At 43.3% G+C, this 14,457-nt stretch overlaps 1 protein-coding gene and 1 long non-coding RNA gene across 3 annotated transcripts in view; one reads left to right on the top strand and one right to left on the bottom strand.

Moving 5' to 3' along the window:
* Window positions 1-6,706: 6,706 nt before the first annotated feature.
* On the bottom strand, window positions 6,707-14,437 carry LOC140604216 (uncharacterized). Its single transcript, XR_012007221.1, has 3 exons — window positions 14,221-14,437; window positions 7,601-7,749; window positions 6,707-7,106 (listed from the first exon to the last, which is right to left on the bottom strand). It is a non-coding gene; the product is annotated as an uncharacterized lncRNA (long non-coding RNA).
* The window catches only part of ADAMTS3 (ADAM metallopeptidase with thrombospondin type 1 motif 3), a 260,554-nt gene continuing 259,239 nt past the window's right edge, over window positions 13,143-14,457 (top strand). Inside the window, exon 1 of one of the 2 annotated variants that reach the window (XM_072775379.1) lies at window positions 13,143-13,760. In XM_072775379.1, coding sequence (XP_072631480.1) covers window positions 13,692-13,760 — 69 coding nt within the window. In that variant the 5' untranslated portion in view covers window positions 13,143-13,691. The remainder of the gene's footprint in view (window positions 13,761-14,457) is intronic. The other variant, XM_072775382.1, reaches the window with a different exon arrangement.

Below are 14,457 nucleotides of genomic sequence, written 5' to 3'. Positions count from 1 at the left end.
TGATTAAGTAAGTCATTGGTCATTGGGGATTGATTCAAGCTCTAGCCCTCTTCCTTCCAAGGAAATCAGGGGGTGAGACTGAAATTTTCAACCCTCTATTCTATGGTCCATATTCCTGGCAATCAGCCTCCAACCGTAGAGGTTTTCCAAAAAGTCACCTTCACTAACACAAACCCAGTTGTGGATAACAAGGCATTCATTTCACTTTTATGGCTCTGAAGAATTTTCAGGAATTGAGGGCAGAATACCAAATATAACAAAACATGCTCCCATTGCTCTTATGGATTAGGAAATTCCAAGGGATTTAAGAACTGTGAACCAAGAACAGTGGGTGAAGACCAAACATCTATGACAAATATATTTTCATCATCTAAATGACCAAATATATATATACATATTTCTTATGACTCACAATATCACAAGTACAAATAATCTTTATATTTTAATTATAGTAGCATTATAGTATCTTAGGATGTACATATATGATGATAATAGACTAGATCCCATATATGTGTATATGTGTATATACATACATAAATCTATACTATATTACATATATAAATAGATAAAAGTGATAGCATAATAAATTTCACACAGTAAAATGGATAAATTAATTTAATTTAAAGTCAAGTCAACTAATAAAGATAAGGACTTCATAGCAGATTTTTCCTTGCCTGGAGATAGGGGTTTGGAAAGAAGTAGAAGCCTAACAGGGTAGTGGTAGAGTTACCATACTGTCTACCATACATACCATATGGCAGAGTACCATAAAGGACTGAGAGGAAGTGAATTTGGCTCAAATAAACTCTTAACAGTTTCCACGGCTTTTCTTGAGGACTCTGTTTGCTGAAATAGATAGGTGCTACATACCCAGCTATTCTTGTAAGCAAGTTTAGGAGACTCTAGTTTGTATATTTATAAGGATTTTCTTTTGTTTCCACAAAGCTCAATGAATATGAAAACGTTATAGTCTCAGAGCATTTGTTAAAATACCATTCTAGAATGTTTACTTACATTAATGCAATAGTTGTTTCAGGAAGCTTCCTAAGATGGCTCATCACTTATGCATAGCTTTTTGGTAATAATGGGTTTTCTCTGACTGGTTAAAATAAGATTTCCTTTTTTGAAGTCACTGACACTTGTGGGAAAATATTTGGCAATAGACATATAGGTAATGTAACAAACTAAATATAAGATATTCTTTAAGAACAAACTATATGACCTGAAGAACAGGAGTTTAGAATATATCACTAAATTGGGCCCTAATGGGGTATTCTATGAAAAACATTTTCCTAGATAAATTCATTTCAGTGATCAATGACTTTTTCATGTTTACATGTTGATTATCTGCCAGTGATGTTTTCAGCTTGACTTTGCCTATAGGAAGTGGAGTTTTGTGAATGTGCTTGCTTAGCTTCATGTACATATTACGGCGGAAGAGTGAGGAGTACCTTCATAGTCCATGTGATAGCGATTCAAAGTGAAAATCATTCTAGGAGAACAGACCATTAGGGAGGTTCCATTCCCTCCCCCCCCCCCCCCCAATTACTTTGCACCTGGGATTCTAATCTGGAACTAATTCTTTCCCCTGACTGCAATTTCAAGTGCCCCTCCCTCTGCCACAACAGGATGAAGAGGCCCCAGGCTAGAATGCTGCAGGGCTAAGCAATTAGAAATTCTTCCAGAATAAATACAGTACACTACTGGCATTTCTAAAGTCTATAAGAAGGAAGAAACTTCTGAAACTCTAGAGAAATCAGTTGGTAATGATTTTAAAGGTAACTGTGAACATTTGCCATTGCATCTTTTAGCAAAGAAGCTCTTTTTTTTTTTTTTTAAGATTTTATTTATTTATTCATGAGAGAGACACACACACAGAGGCAGAGACACAGGCAGAGGGAAAAGCAGGCTCCTTGCAAGAAGCCCAGCATGGGACTTGATCCCGGATCCTGGATCCCGGGATCACACCCTGAACGGAAGGCAGACGCTCAACTGCTGAGCTACCCAGGCATCCCATAAAGAAGCTCTTGATAGAGGAAAGCAACTCATCTCTTTGAAATTAACAAGGAATGAAATTAGCTTGATTCACTCAAATAATCAACCATGCTTAAACAATGCCAGGAAGTAAATCTAGACCCACTTAGATGTAAGGCAACTGTTCTCTTGGCCACCCCAAAGATTCTCACCAATTCCTAAGTGGAAAGTAAGTGTGGTTTATATTAGAGTTTCACTGTATGCCCTGTATTTGTTTGTGCGTACACTGACCACGTGGTAAAATACATATGAATTCTTCATCCATGGTATGGGTTTGATTTTTCTCACCAATTTTTTTTTTTAATTTTGTAAAGTCTTAGGTTAGTGAACCCTCAAGTATTAATTAAAAAAAATGGGTAGGCACCGCCTCCTATTACAACTTCATGCCTCCAATGGACAGATTTAGGTTTAGCATGTATGATTTTGCAACTATTGGGGTGTTCAAAAATGTTACTTTTCTTTATTTTATTTAAATTTAGTTAAAACAGGGATCCCTGGATGGCTCAGCAGTTTAGCGCCTGCCTTCAGCGTGGGGCGTGGTCCTGGAGACCCCGGATGGAGTCTTACCTCGGGCTCCCTACATGGAGCCTGCTTCTCCCTCTGCCTGTGTCTCTGCCTCTCTCTCTCTCTGTGTCTCTCATAAATAAATAAATAAATAAATAAATAAATAAATAAATAAATAAATAATTTAGTTAAAACATATTTTAATCCCCAGATCTCTGGGCTGTTAAAAAATTCAATCTCAGTTACTTCGTCTCACTTTGTGGAATTTCACAGTCACCAAAGTAGGGAGAATAGCCTCTCTAGGTTTGGATGGCCTATGGTACCTTTGAGATGCCCTATGTCTTGGCCTCTGTGGCTTGGTGGGGAGCACAGGTGCTTGGGTTTCAGCTTCCCTGGGCCCAGTGACAGCCCTTCCCTTCTAAGACCTTGCTGTTTCCATGGACTTTGGCTTCCCAAACCTTATGGGAACCTAGATCTCTAAAATCTCTTAGTCTCACCAGCCAAGAGAAGTCCCCCACTTCTTTTTCCCCTAAGCTTCTGGAAAACAAGAGCGAGCAAGAAGACAAGGACATTTCTTCTTCTTTTTAGCGTTTTTCTTGAAGCAAGAGCATACAGAACTTGGTGTGTGTGTGTTGAGAGGGGACTTGGAGGTGGAGAAGATATACTGAAAAAAAAAAAAACCAGTAAGAGAACAAAACAAGTAAATATGTGCTGCGTCATAGGTAGTTCACATCTTTGTATAGAATGCTCTCCACAAGACCTCTCTCTATCCGTGTATTAGTCATGGGAACACTTCATCTGTTCTCACAGAGGATGAAAGAACAGCACTTTCTAGAGTGATCAAAGAGATTAATGGAACATTTATATTCCCATAAACAGGATTTAAAGAGCCCCTATTATATGGATGTGAGAGAAAAATGGGCATTATAAATCTAGGAAACATCTATGTGGGCTTGAAACATGTGCCACAGTATTAGAATTACTGGACTTACTCTGACTTGCATCAAGCAAATCATTTTATAATTAATCAAAATCCCTCACACTACCGTACCTGGAGAGTGCCTTGTGGTTAGTCTCTCAATAAAAGCATCAACTAAGTCCTTCAACTTCCTTTTCTTCAAGAGGAATAACCTTAGACAGTTTAGTTTCTTGAATTCTAATACCTTCTTTTGGGCCAATTGCTAATGAAGAGGATGCTAATTGCTAATGTGGAGACACATCTCCAGCCTCATCGCAGGATGCTCGTTGTATGAACAGCACCTCAGTGGGAATGTCAGTCATGTTCCTGTGGGCAACACACATGCTTAAGAGGGACTGTAGATTGTAGACTGTGATTAATTTTTCAAGAATTAATAATTAGCCTTTCTTAAACTGGTTTTATTTAACGTGCTCACTATGTCAGAAAGAGCACGGCTTAGTGACTTTTTTAGCAAAAGCACATTTAATCTCCTAATCAATACCACAGAGATGCTTCCCTGAGCTTATTTCTACCCAGTTCAGAATTCTATGTTGCTTGTGTATAATGAATATTTAGTAAGGTATAAGTGACAAAATTAGATGTTCTAAATAGCTCGTGCTTGGTTTTAATGTCATGTGGTCCTCTTTTTTAAAGTTATCTCTAAATAGTTTGTACTGACATGTATGTACTGACATGGTATTTTGTGAGGACAAACTATGTCACCGTCACCTGGGAACTCCGTAGAACTGCCCCACCCCAAACTTACTGCATCAGAATTTGCATTTATTAGGTAAAAGTTTGAGCAGCACATCTTTGGACACAATTTAGATTGAATCATCTGTGAAACTTTGGAAAACTGTAGATGTCAAGTTTCCAGAGCAGATCTACTGAATCAGAATAGTTGGGATTGCACACAAATGTGGATTTACAAAAGTGTTAATTCCAGTGTTTTTAATATAGTGTTATAATACTTTCGGGTGTACAATATAGTGATTCAATATTTCCATACATCACCCAGTGCTCATCACAACACAAATGTGCATTTGAAAAGAAACCTCCATAGGTCATCTTCTTAACAATTTTTCTAACAGTGGGAAGAAAACACCATGGTAAACAGAAATATGTTTTCAGCATGAATTGTCACAAGCAGGTGTTTAGTTCAAATATTGAAACTTTTTTTTTCCCACTAAGTCAACAAATTTGAGGATTGGCTAAAGTTTATAGACTTGCATTACTTCCTTATGGTATTAACAATTTGAATTATTAATAATGGAGAAATATTCTCCATTTTGTTCCCAAATGTGTGAAAAGCATTTAAGTGTCATTAGCATATTTGATTCTGTATAAAGTTACATTGATGGTAAATGTTCTTCCTGTAATGTTTGCATCTCTTTGAGATGACATAGGACTACTGACATGGTTCTATAATTTTCCATTTGCACTGTCTCCACTAAGCATTTATCATTTGAACTTGCCAGAATAGTGATAGCTTCTGGGTTCTTGCTTTGTTTAGTGTGACAGTAACAGAAGACATAAATCTTTGTGTTTCTTTTCTTAAAATAAATGAATTTTTGTAATAATAGCAACCAAATAAGGGCAGCAACAATTTTTAGATTCCTTATATCTGGTTTATCATCTGGCTGAGAATCTCTCCAGACAAAAACCCAAGTCTTTCCAGATCAGAGTTCAGTCTTCTTTGTTTTGCTTTTGTTTTTGTTTTGTTTTGTTTTTCCTAAAAAGCTAGATTCTAAGATTGAGAATTGTGTTTTCTTAAGAAGAGACAGTCTACAACTGGTTGTTGATTTCATAACTACTTTTTCATTTTTCTGGTGGATTGTTTTCTGCCCATTTTCCCTATGCAAATTATTCCTAATTCTAGTCTAGAAAAAATTAATTGCTGCCTTAGTGAATGCATATAACACCCTGAGAACTGGAACTAATCTTTTTGAAAAGTTGTTTTTATGTGGTAAAATTGAGGATGACTTGATAACTCAGTGGAATTACAAAGTTTGTTTTTCCGTAGAAAAAAAGATAAAACCCTTATAAACATTTTGTGAACATTTTGCCAGCCAATGGATACAAAATGCAGGTTCAGAAAGTTAATAAAAAATATAAACTCTGTTAGTTCAGATGTACTTCAATGATGTGTGAAACACACTGTGACTCACCATATAGCATAACTATGGTTTTCTGTGTAGTCATTGGATTGAATATCCAGAAGACAGCTGACTCTATTTCTTTGCTTTTAGACAGCATGGAAAGAGTCAAGTATCCTAATCTCAAAAATCTACAGGAAATTATACTGCAGAACTTGCTTTGTTAACTAATAGTAGAAATTCTTCCTTAAGTGGAAGGATTCTTCTAAATGTAATTTTAATATAGCTTTTTTTCCCACAGAAAGCCATTTCATCTGGTTTTGACTCTAGTGTAAATTCAGAACACTTAATTTTCTTGCTTGAAAGCAACTTATGTTCTCCTATAAGAGAACTCAATTTTCGAGCTGTGAGTGCTAATTTGCTAGATCTCTCTCTTCCTCAATACATTCTGTTGAATTCCACTGAAAATGGTAAAACTACTCTATTTTTTTAAAGTGGTAATTAATTCATAGATTTTTTTGTACTGTGAAGTACCTCCCAAATGTTATGTATCACTGAGTTGAGAATTGCAGAAAACAACACACAGCTTTGAAGTTAACAATTTGGTGGCATTTCAAAATATAAGAGTTGGTATAATTTGTAGGAATTGGTTAGCTATTTAACTAAATTTATCATATATTTATTGCATAGTCAACTCTGAAAAGCACTGTGCCACATTTCGGATTTTGAAGCTCTCCAAGAAAGTATACTGATTCCATTCAATAGTTCTAAATATTCATCTGTTTTATTCTGAGTTCCACTATAGTAGAGTTCCTTGAATTATCAAGAGGGAAATTATGGCATAAATGCAAAGTCATCTGATGATAATTCTCAGTGCTAATAGACTAGCTATAACTATTGAGTTGTGCCATATCAAGTAACATTTGGAAGAATTTTAAATTTTAATTATTCTCTTATTTCTGTTTAAACCCCAAGAAGACTCTGATCTTCTAAGCTTCTTTGCTTCTTCCAAGCAAAAAATATTTCAAAAACTTGAAGAAAATAGAAAGATTATAAAAGTAATGGAAGGTAGACAGCAATAGCTGTTTATGTTAGTTATAAACAGTTAAATATATCAATTGTTAAATCAAACTTTATTAAGGAAAGAAATAAGGCTATTTATGTTGCTAATCGAAGATAGGGGTACAATGAATAATCAATCCCAGGTCAAGAAAAAGGAGGAAAATCAAGGAACATGAGGAATAATTTTTCCTTAAGTTTTGTCCCATGGTGGAATTATTCTTCCAAAAGCAAATGATTAAATATAAAACTTCTGGATATTCAAGTTTATCCATGTAAGATAATGGTTTTCCTCTGGAGAAAAAGACTGTGGGAACAATACTGCTTCAACCACGAACCAAAGAATGAACTTGATGACCTAGTAGGGCTTTTCCATTTCTAATTTCTTGATTCTTGTATTCATTCAGAAATTTTCCTGTTTAATTTTTGTCTTTCGATGGGACTTCCAAAAACTCCTGTAAAAAGGTCAGGTTGGAAATAGCTTATTCACTGATAATAGGAGGGAAAAAATATTCATTTCACTCTGCTAAGTAGAGACAGGAAATATTTTCTTCCTCATTCATTGAACAAATATTGTCTCATTGTCTACTATGTGCTAGGCTCTATGCTATGGATATGAAAGGTTAGCATCTTAACTCCTAACCAACCTAACATCTTGGTTAAAAATAATAACAGTAATGTATACACAGTATGCTCGATTCTCTGATCCACAAATGAAAAATCAGTATTACATAAATAGAGGAAGGTGCTATGTGAGAGGAAGATTTTTATCCTTAAGGAGCAGCAAACTGATTCCATATATGATGCTATCAGCCCCGTTTCCTCATTTTGCAATGAGAAAATACATCTTGTAGCATATTCTTTGAGGCTATAGGGATTGAAGAAGTGGAGAAGATAGCCAATAGGCCCAGCTCTCACATTCTTATAATGGTAAGTTCCACATACTTACTCTCCTGTTTCTCTGTGTTGGTTCTAGATGCCAACAATTCCAGGGCCTGGAATAAAGCTCATCACCAGGAAAAATGACATGATTTTCCATGGGCATGCCCAGGAAGTAGTACTCTGTAACTTCCATGGGATGGAAATTGGGCTAGATACCTGTAGTTGAAAGTGAATAAAGCAGAGGTCAATTCCCCGAAGGAACTTGCAATGTAGAGGAGGGGGCGGATATAAATCTGGTTAATTATGATGCAATACAGTTTTGTACTTATATTTTGAACAAAGGTGAGTAGAGGATTTCTCAGATTTATTTGACCATGGGAAAGAAATAAAAATGATAATCTATCTAATTAATATTGACAGGAAGTCATAGATATATTAAAAGTGTGGGAAAACAATTAAAATTAAAAACTCATACTCTGTGAAAGTCAAGGTCAAGAGAATAAGAAGACAAGCCAGGGACTGGGAGAAAATATTTGCAAAAGATCTTTTGCAAATAAAGATAAAGAACTATTCTCTAAAATACACAAAGAAGTAAAACTCAACAATAGGAAAATAAACAACCCAATTAAAAAATGGGCCAAAGACCTTAGCAGACACTTTAGCAAAGAAGATATATAGATGGCAAATAAGCATATGAAAAAAATGCTCTACCTCACATGGCTTCAGGGAAATGCAAATTAAAACAACAATGAGATACCAATATATACCTATTAGAATGGTCCAAATCTGGAAAACTGACACCACCAAATGTTGACAAGTATGTGGGACAACAAGAACTCTCAAATATTCCTCACTGGTGGGAATGCAAAGTGGTACAGCCACTTTGGAAGATGGTTTGGCAGTTTCTTTTAAAATTAAGCATACCCTTACCGTATGATCCAGCAATCATGATCCTTAGAATTTACCCAAAGGAGTTGAAAGCTTATATCCACACCAAAACCCATACATTTGAAACCATGTTTCTAGCAGTTTTATTCATAACTACCAATCTTGGCAGCAACCAAGATGTCCTTCAGTAGCTGAATGCATAACCTGGGGTATATCCAGGCAATGGAATATTACTGAAAATTAAAAAGAAATGAACAATCAAGCCATAAAAAGACATGGAGGAAACTTAAATGCATATTACTAAGTGAAAGAAGACAATCTGAAAAGGCTACACACTGCATGATCCCAACTATATGACATTCTGGAAAAGGCAAAACTATGGAGATAATAAAAAAGATCAATGATTGTCAGGGGCTAGGGGATGGGGAAGGATGAATAGGTGGAGCATAGAGGATTTTTAGGGCAGTGAAAATGCTTTGTATGATATTATGATGGATATACAGTCATTATACATTTGTCCAAATCCATAGAATATACAAAAACAAGAGTGAACCATATATAAGCTGTGGACTTTGGGTGGTTATGATGTGTCAGTGCAGTTTCATCAATTCTAACGTATCACTCTTTTGTTACACTTTGGAAGGTGCTAATCAAAGCAGAAGTTCTGCTTGTGCAGGGGTAGGGGGCATTTGAGAAATTTCCATCTCTTCCTCAGTTCTGCTGTGAACCCTACACTGCTCTAAAAACAAATCTTACCCTCCCCCCCCCAAAAAAAAGTGTGAGAAAGGCAAAACGCAAATTATAAATGAATTTTTTTGCTGTAAAAAATGCCAAAAATTTATGTTTAAAACACAATACACATTGTGTATCAAAATATTGTCATATTATAACAAGATATACAACATTGACCAGACAACCTCAACTGGAAAACACACACACACACACACACACACACACACTCCTGCTTAGTTAACTGTTGCCAATATGAGGACAGATTAAAATGTTCATACATCAACTGATTTCAAGAAATTTAAGTCTTAAAGGGAATGATTTCACAATTAGGAAGACTACATAATACGATGCTACTTTTGAAATTGTTTCTCTACCTCAAACATATTTTGGAAGAAAACGTACTACTGGCATTGGTTTAGTATTTTTGTGGAGCACAATGGGGTGTAAGAAGGTGTCCTTTGCCTTGTAGACAGGAAGAAGAAGGGTGTTACGGACCAAAAGACCAGTATGTGCTAGTGCATGGACTTGAGTGTGGGAACAGCATTAGCTAGCTGGAGGCAAAGACACCTGGGAAATCAGGGAAGTGATTTATTGCCAGGCAGGCCTGGAGGGGTCAGTGTGTGAAAGGAACTTAATGACTGGTTTGCTTTTGACTCCCTACATTATCTCTTGTAAAATTCAAAGTTCACCACATTTTAGCTCTTTATATTTTCCTACTTTTCTTAGAACTTGCCATATTTCATTCCAATTGAGCCATCTGTACATATGCCATATAGCTTCAAGTAAAAAAAAAAAAAAAAAGTCTTCAGTTAGGCCCTTATTATGTTCTGGACCATGTGCTAAACAACTTACATTCAAGGTTCTGTTCATTTTCATGAACATGTTGCATAAGCAGTATTGTTAAACTAATTTTAGATTGAGAAACTAAAGCTGAATCTGCATGTGAATCCTACCTATCTGACTCAGGGTTCATTTTACTTTAATAATTGGTCTTTGTAACGGCATTTCCCCAAGTAATGTGTTCTTCGGAAGATAAAGCCTAAGAAAAAAGCATTCTGTGGTCAAGTCAGTATGAGGACCGCAGCGCACTATACCTCCCTCTTGAAGACTCGGTGTGCTTAGGATGTCAAACTCCCTGTGAAGTTCTGAAATAAAGAAATCCATTTCGTGTTGTTGATGTGAGTACTTCACAAACTTTAGTTGACTGAAAATTCTTGTGTGTGTGTGCACGCGCGCATGTATAAGGCATTTAGCATTCCAGGACATACTTTGCGAAACCTTGTCTTAGAGTATATTGGGAGAACCTTATTAATCTGAACGCAATCATTTAGAATCCAAGAAATATAGAGCTAATTATAAGCTCTCAAGTCAGTGTTTGTCAGAACGAGGGTCATGAGTTACTGGTTTGTGAAAGCAATGAAGTGGATCCTGACCAGTATTGGAGGGAAACCCAGGAAACAAATAGGATAGAAAATATCAGAGTTGTTGCATGTAGCATGTACTGAATCGTGAAATTTTTACTGGGTCACAATGTAAAATACGTTTCTCTCTGTGGTCATGGCCAAAAATGTCAGAAGTCACTGTTTTCATGAAAGTCCCATGAATCGCTTGTTGTACCAGGGGTTACTGTAATGACAAATGTCTGAACTTCATAAAATTTAACATAAAAAGGACTACTGTAATGCCATGGCTAACTACAGTATTTGAATTTCTTAAAATAGGAGATTTTTTAAAGCTGAAATACCTCATGGGGGAACCAAAATAGTTTGGTGACTTATCAAGGTCAAACAGACCAACCTGGGCCTAGTACCTAGGTTTTCTGACTTGTACTCTAGTATTCTTTTACTTGTCAGTGAAAATTGACATACTTTATATTTATAGAACATGAAGATTATTTATTTTTTTTTTAATGAATAAGAGAACTAGGTATAAAATTCAGCAAATCACTCCTGGATAGTAAGTCAATGACAGGTTACAAACATGCTGGAGGCTTTAATTGAGGGGAAAAAGTAACTTAGGGTACTTCAGTGCTGCGGTCTAATTACAATTCCACCCCCAAAAGTAATTAACTTAATACCCCATTTGGGGTATTTAAGTCATCTGGCTATTTAGTTATCTGGTTTCTCATTTGTAAATGTTAAGTGTCCCATATACATGATTTTAGGAGACTCAGCGGTCAGCGTATCAGTGAACGCAGAATCTTGCCGTGTTTAGGATGTGACCCTTAAATAACGAAGCCAAGCGTAAGAAACCTCCAAACTCTGCACCATTTTCAAAAGAAAGAAAGGGAGCTATGGCCTCCTGAAGAATCCCTTAGCAAAATAAACATTAGCTTCTACACGTTTTATTTTAGGTAACTCTTTCCAGTTGAAGGTTTGAGGATTGTACCTAAAGCTGTGCCTCAGCACCCTCCTCTCCAGGTCTGTTCTGGAGCGAGGATCTGAGACTGGTCACAGGAGTGGAAAGACTTTCTCTTGCAGCCCTCGGCTCCCTGCCAAGTGCCCGCGGGGGTCCACCTCGGGGAGTGAGCGCGGGCTCGGAGGCCCGCAACGTGTCTCCGCATCCTCAGGGCCCCGGAGCCCAGGCTGGGGTCCTGCGTCCTCCCCGCCGGGCACAGGTCACCGACAGCCCGACCTCGGTGGGAGGAGGGACGCTGGGGCCCGTGCATCGAGGGATGAACCGAAGCGTCCGGGCGAGTCGAGGAAGGGACGCGGCATCTTTCGAAAGTAGGAGGAACCGGGCGAACGTAAGCAAGAACCGGAGCGGGGCGGGTGGGCGTCAGGGGGCGGCTGAGCGCGCGGGTGAGGCCCGAGGTCGCTGGGCTCTCCGGGGGGCCCTTTCCCGGGCTGGGGGGCACCCGAGGTGGCAGGGGGTGGGTTCCTGACGCCCGGGGCTGCCCTTGGCCCTCCCCCTTCCCAGGATGAACTCCCCACCCGTCCCGCCCGCACCGACCGCCGCTTCCCTGGGCCGCCCCTCCCCGGGCCCATCTCGCGGGGGTGGACGCGGCCCCGGGCCCGGGGCACGACCCCCTCCCTCCCGCACAGGCGCCCGCCCAAGCGCTTGCAACCGCGACCCTGCCCGGAGCCCGCCGCCCGCGGGACCGTCCCCGCGCCTGCCCGCGCCTCCCAGTCCTCGCCGTCCGCCCGCCCCGGCCAGCCCCGCCAGCCCGGAGGGCGCGGGGGGCGCGGGCCCCAGCCCCAGCTCCTGCCTCAGCCCCAGCCCCAGCTCCTGCCTCAGCTCCTGCCTCAGCCCCAGCCCCAGCTCCTGCCCCAGCCCCAGCTCCTGCCCCAGTCCCTGCCCCTGCCCCAGCCCCTGCCCCAGCCCCAGCTCCTGCCCCAGCCCCTGCCCCAGCTCCTGCCCCAGCCCCAGCCCCAGCTCCTGCTCCAGCCCCTGCCGCAGCTCCTGCCCCAGCCCCAGCCCCTGCCCCAGCCCCAACTCCTGCCCCAGCCCCTGCCCCAGCTCCTGCCCCAGCCCCAGCTCCTGCCCCAGCTCCTGCCCCAGCCCCTGCCCCAACTCCTGCCCCAGCCCCTGCCCCAGCTCCTGCCCCAGCCCCTGCCCCAACTCCTGCCCCAGCCACTGCCGCAGCTCCTGCCCCAGCCGCAGCTCCTGCCCCAGCCCCAGCTCCTGCCCCAGCCCCTGCCCCAACTCCTGCCGCAGCTCCTGCCCCAGCCCCCGCTCCTGCCCCAGTTCCTGCCCCAGCTCCTGCCCCAGCCCCAGCCCCAGCCCCTGCCCCAGCCCCCGCTCCTGCCCCAGCCCCCGCTCCTGCCCCAGCCCCAGCCCCGCGTGACGTGGGCGCCGCGGCGGGAGGGGCCGCCCGGGGGGCTCCGGCCGCCTTATTAGCGCCCGGCGGGTCTCGGGCAGCCCCAGCCCGCCGCACGGAGCAACAGGAGCCGCAGCTCCCCACTCCTCCCACCGCCCCCGCCAGCCTCCTCCTCCTCCTCCTCCTCCTCCTCCTCCCCTCGGCTCCTCCCGCCCCCACCTCCGAGCGAGCGGCGGAGTCGCCCTCTCGCTGCCTCTTTCTCCCGCTCCCGCTCGCTCGTCTCTCTCGCCCACACTTGCCCCTGCTGTGCTCCAGGGCACCCAAGCATTCTCCGCGCCGACCTTGGGAACCGGGGGTGCTCGAAAAGCCCCGGAAAAGCCGCCGGGCGCAGAGATAGTCGGAAGCCCCCGTCCCTCCCCCTCTCCCGGCGCAGCCCGAGCCGGCCCGCAGCACCTTCGCGCTCCGCACGGGGCAGGGGAGGACGGGGTGAGGAGGTGACGCGGGAAGAGCTGCCGAGCGGACGGGCCGGGCCGGTCTCGGGGCTCAGATTGCATTTCCACTGAGGCAGATCACAGAAGACCACTCTTTTTGCCCCTTTGACTCTGCATTTTTTCCCCCTTTTGCAGATTTTTTAATTATTCTTTTTCTTCCTTCCTTCTTCTTTTTTTTTAAGGAAACTTATTTTTTTTTCTTTTTTGGGGAGGGGGGGAGGAGAGGGGGGGGAGTCTGCTCTGGGCATCTGCTTTGCCCAGTGGTTGAAAAGTGACCTCGACTCGTGATGGTTCTCCTGTCACTCTGGTTGATAGCAGCCGCTCTGGTAGAGGTTAGGACTTCAGCTGATGGACAAGTAAGTGGAAAATAATAACAATACAAAACTCAAACCCAACCTTTTCCCGAAAAAGTTCCTCCCCTCTCTCCTCCTCCCCTCTCCCCCTCCCCTCCCCCTCCCACCCTTCCCTGCTATCTTGCGCCTGCAGGAGCGGCGGCGGAGGGCTGGGTGCGGCGTGCGGGGCTCCCTGGGGGCGGGGGGGGCTTGAGCGTTGGGCGTGGGTCGTGACTCCCACCCTGGGAGCCCAGGCCCGTCACACCTAGGGTCCCCCCCCCCCCCGCCTCTGCACTCGCAGCGATTCCTGGGGACAAACCGCAGCCAACCCGCATCCTCGCGGGACCGTCGGGGCCTCCCCTCCGCGAGCGCGGTCTGGGCGCCCCAATGCAGCTCCGAGCGCTGCGCCCCGGGGCGCGCGGGGCTCCCCTCCCCCTCCCCTCCCCTCCCCCCTCCCCCCTCCTCCCCTCCTCCCCTGACTCACGGCGTCTCCGGCAGCCGGAGGCGGGGGTTTCAGGAAGTCCCCGGGCCGGCCCGGGAGCGCCCCAGCAGACACGTGTCCCGGGAGGACCGCGGCGAGGCCGGGGTTTGACAGTTGGGGCGGGGGCTGGGACGTTTCCTGCCCCGCGTTTTCCTGGGCTCAGGCTGGCTGCCCGCGCCCTGCTCCCCTCCCCCTCCGCGCAGCTCCTCCTCCTCCTCCCGAGCTGGGTCGGGCGCTGCG

This window comes from Canis lupus, chromosome 14, assembly GCF_048164855.1.
Source record: "Canis lupus baileyi chromosome 14, mCanLup2.hap1, whole genome shotgun sequence".
Taxonomy (NCBI): domain Eukaryota; kingdom Metazoa; phylum Chordata; class Mammalia; order Carnivora; family Canidae; genus Canis; species Canis lupus.
The sequence above is the reverse complement of the archived record's forward strand: the minus strand, read 5'-3'. Positions and strand labels throughout refer to the sequence as shown.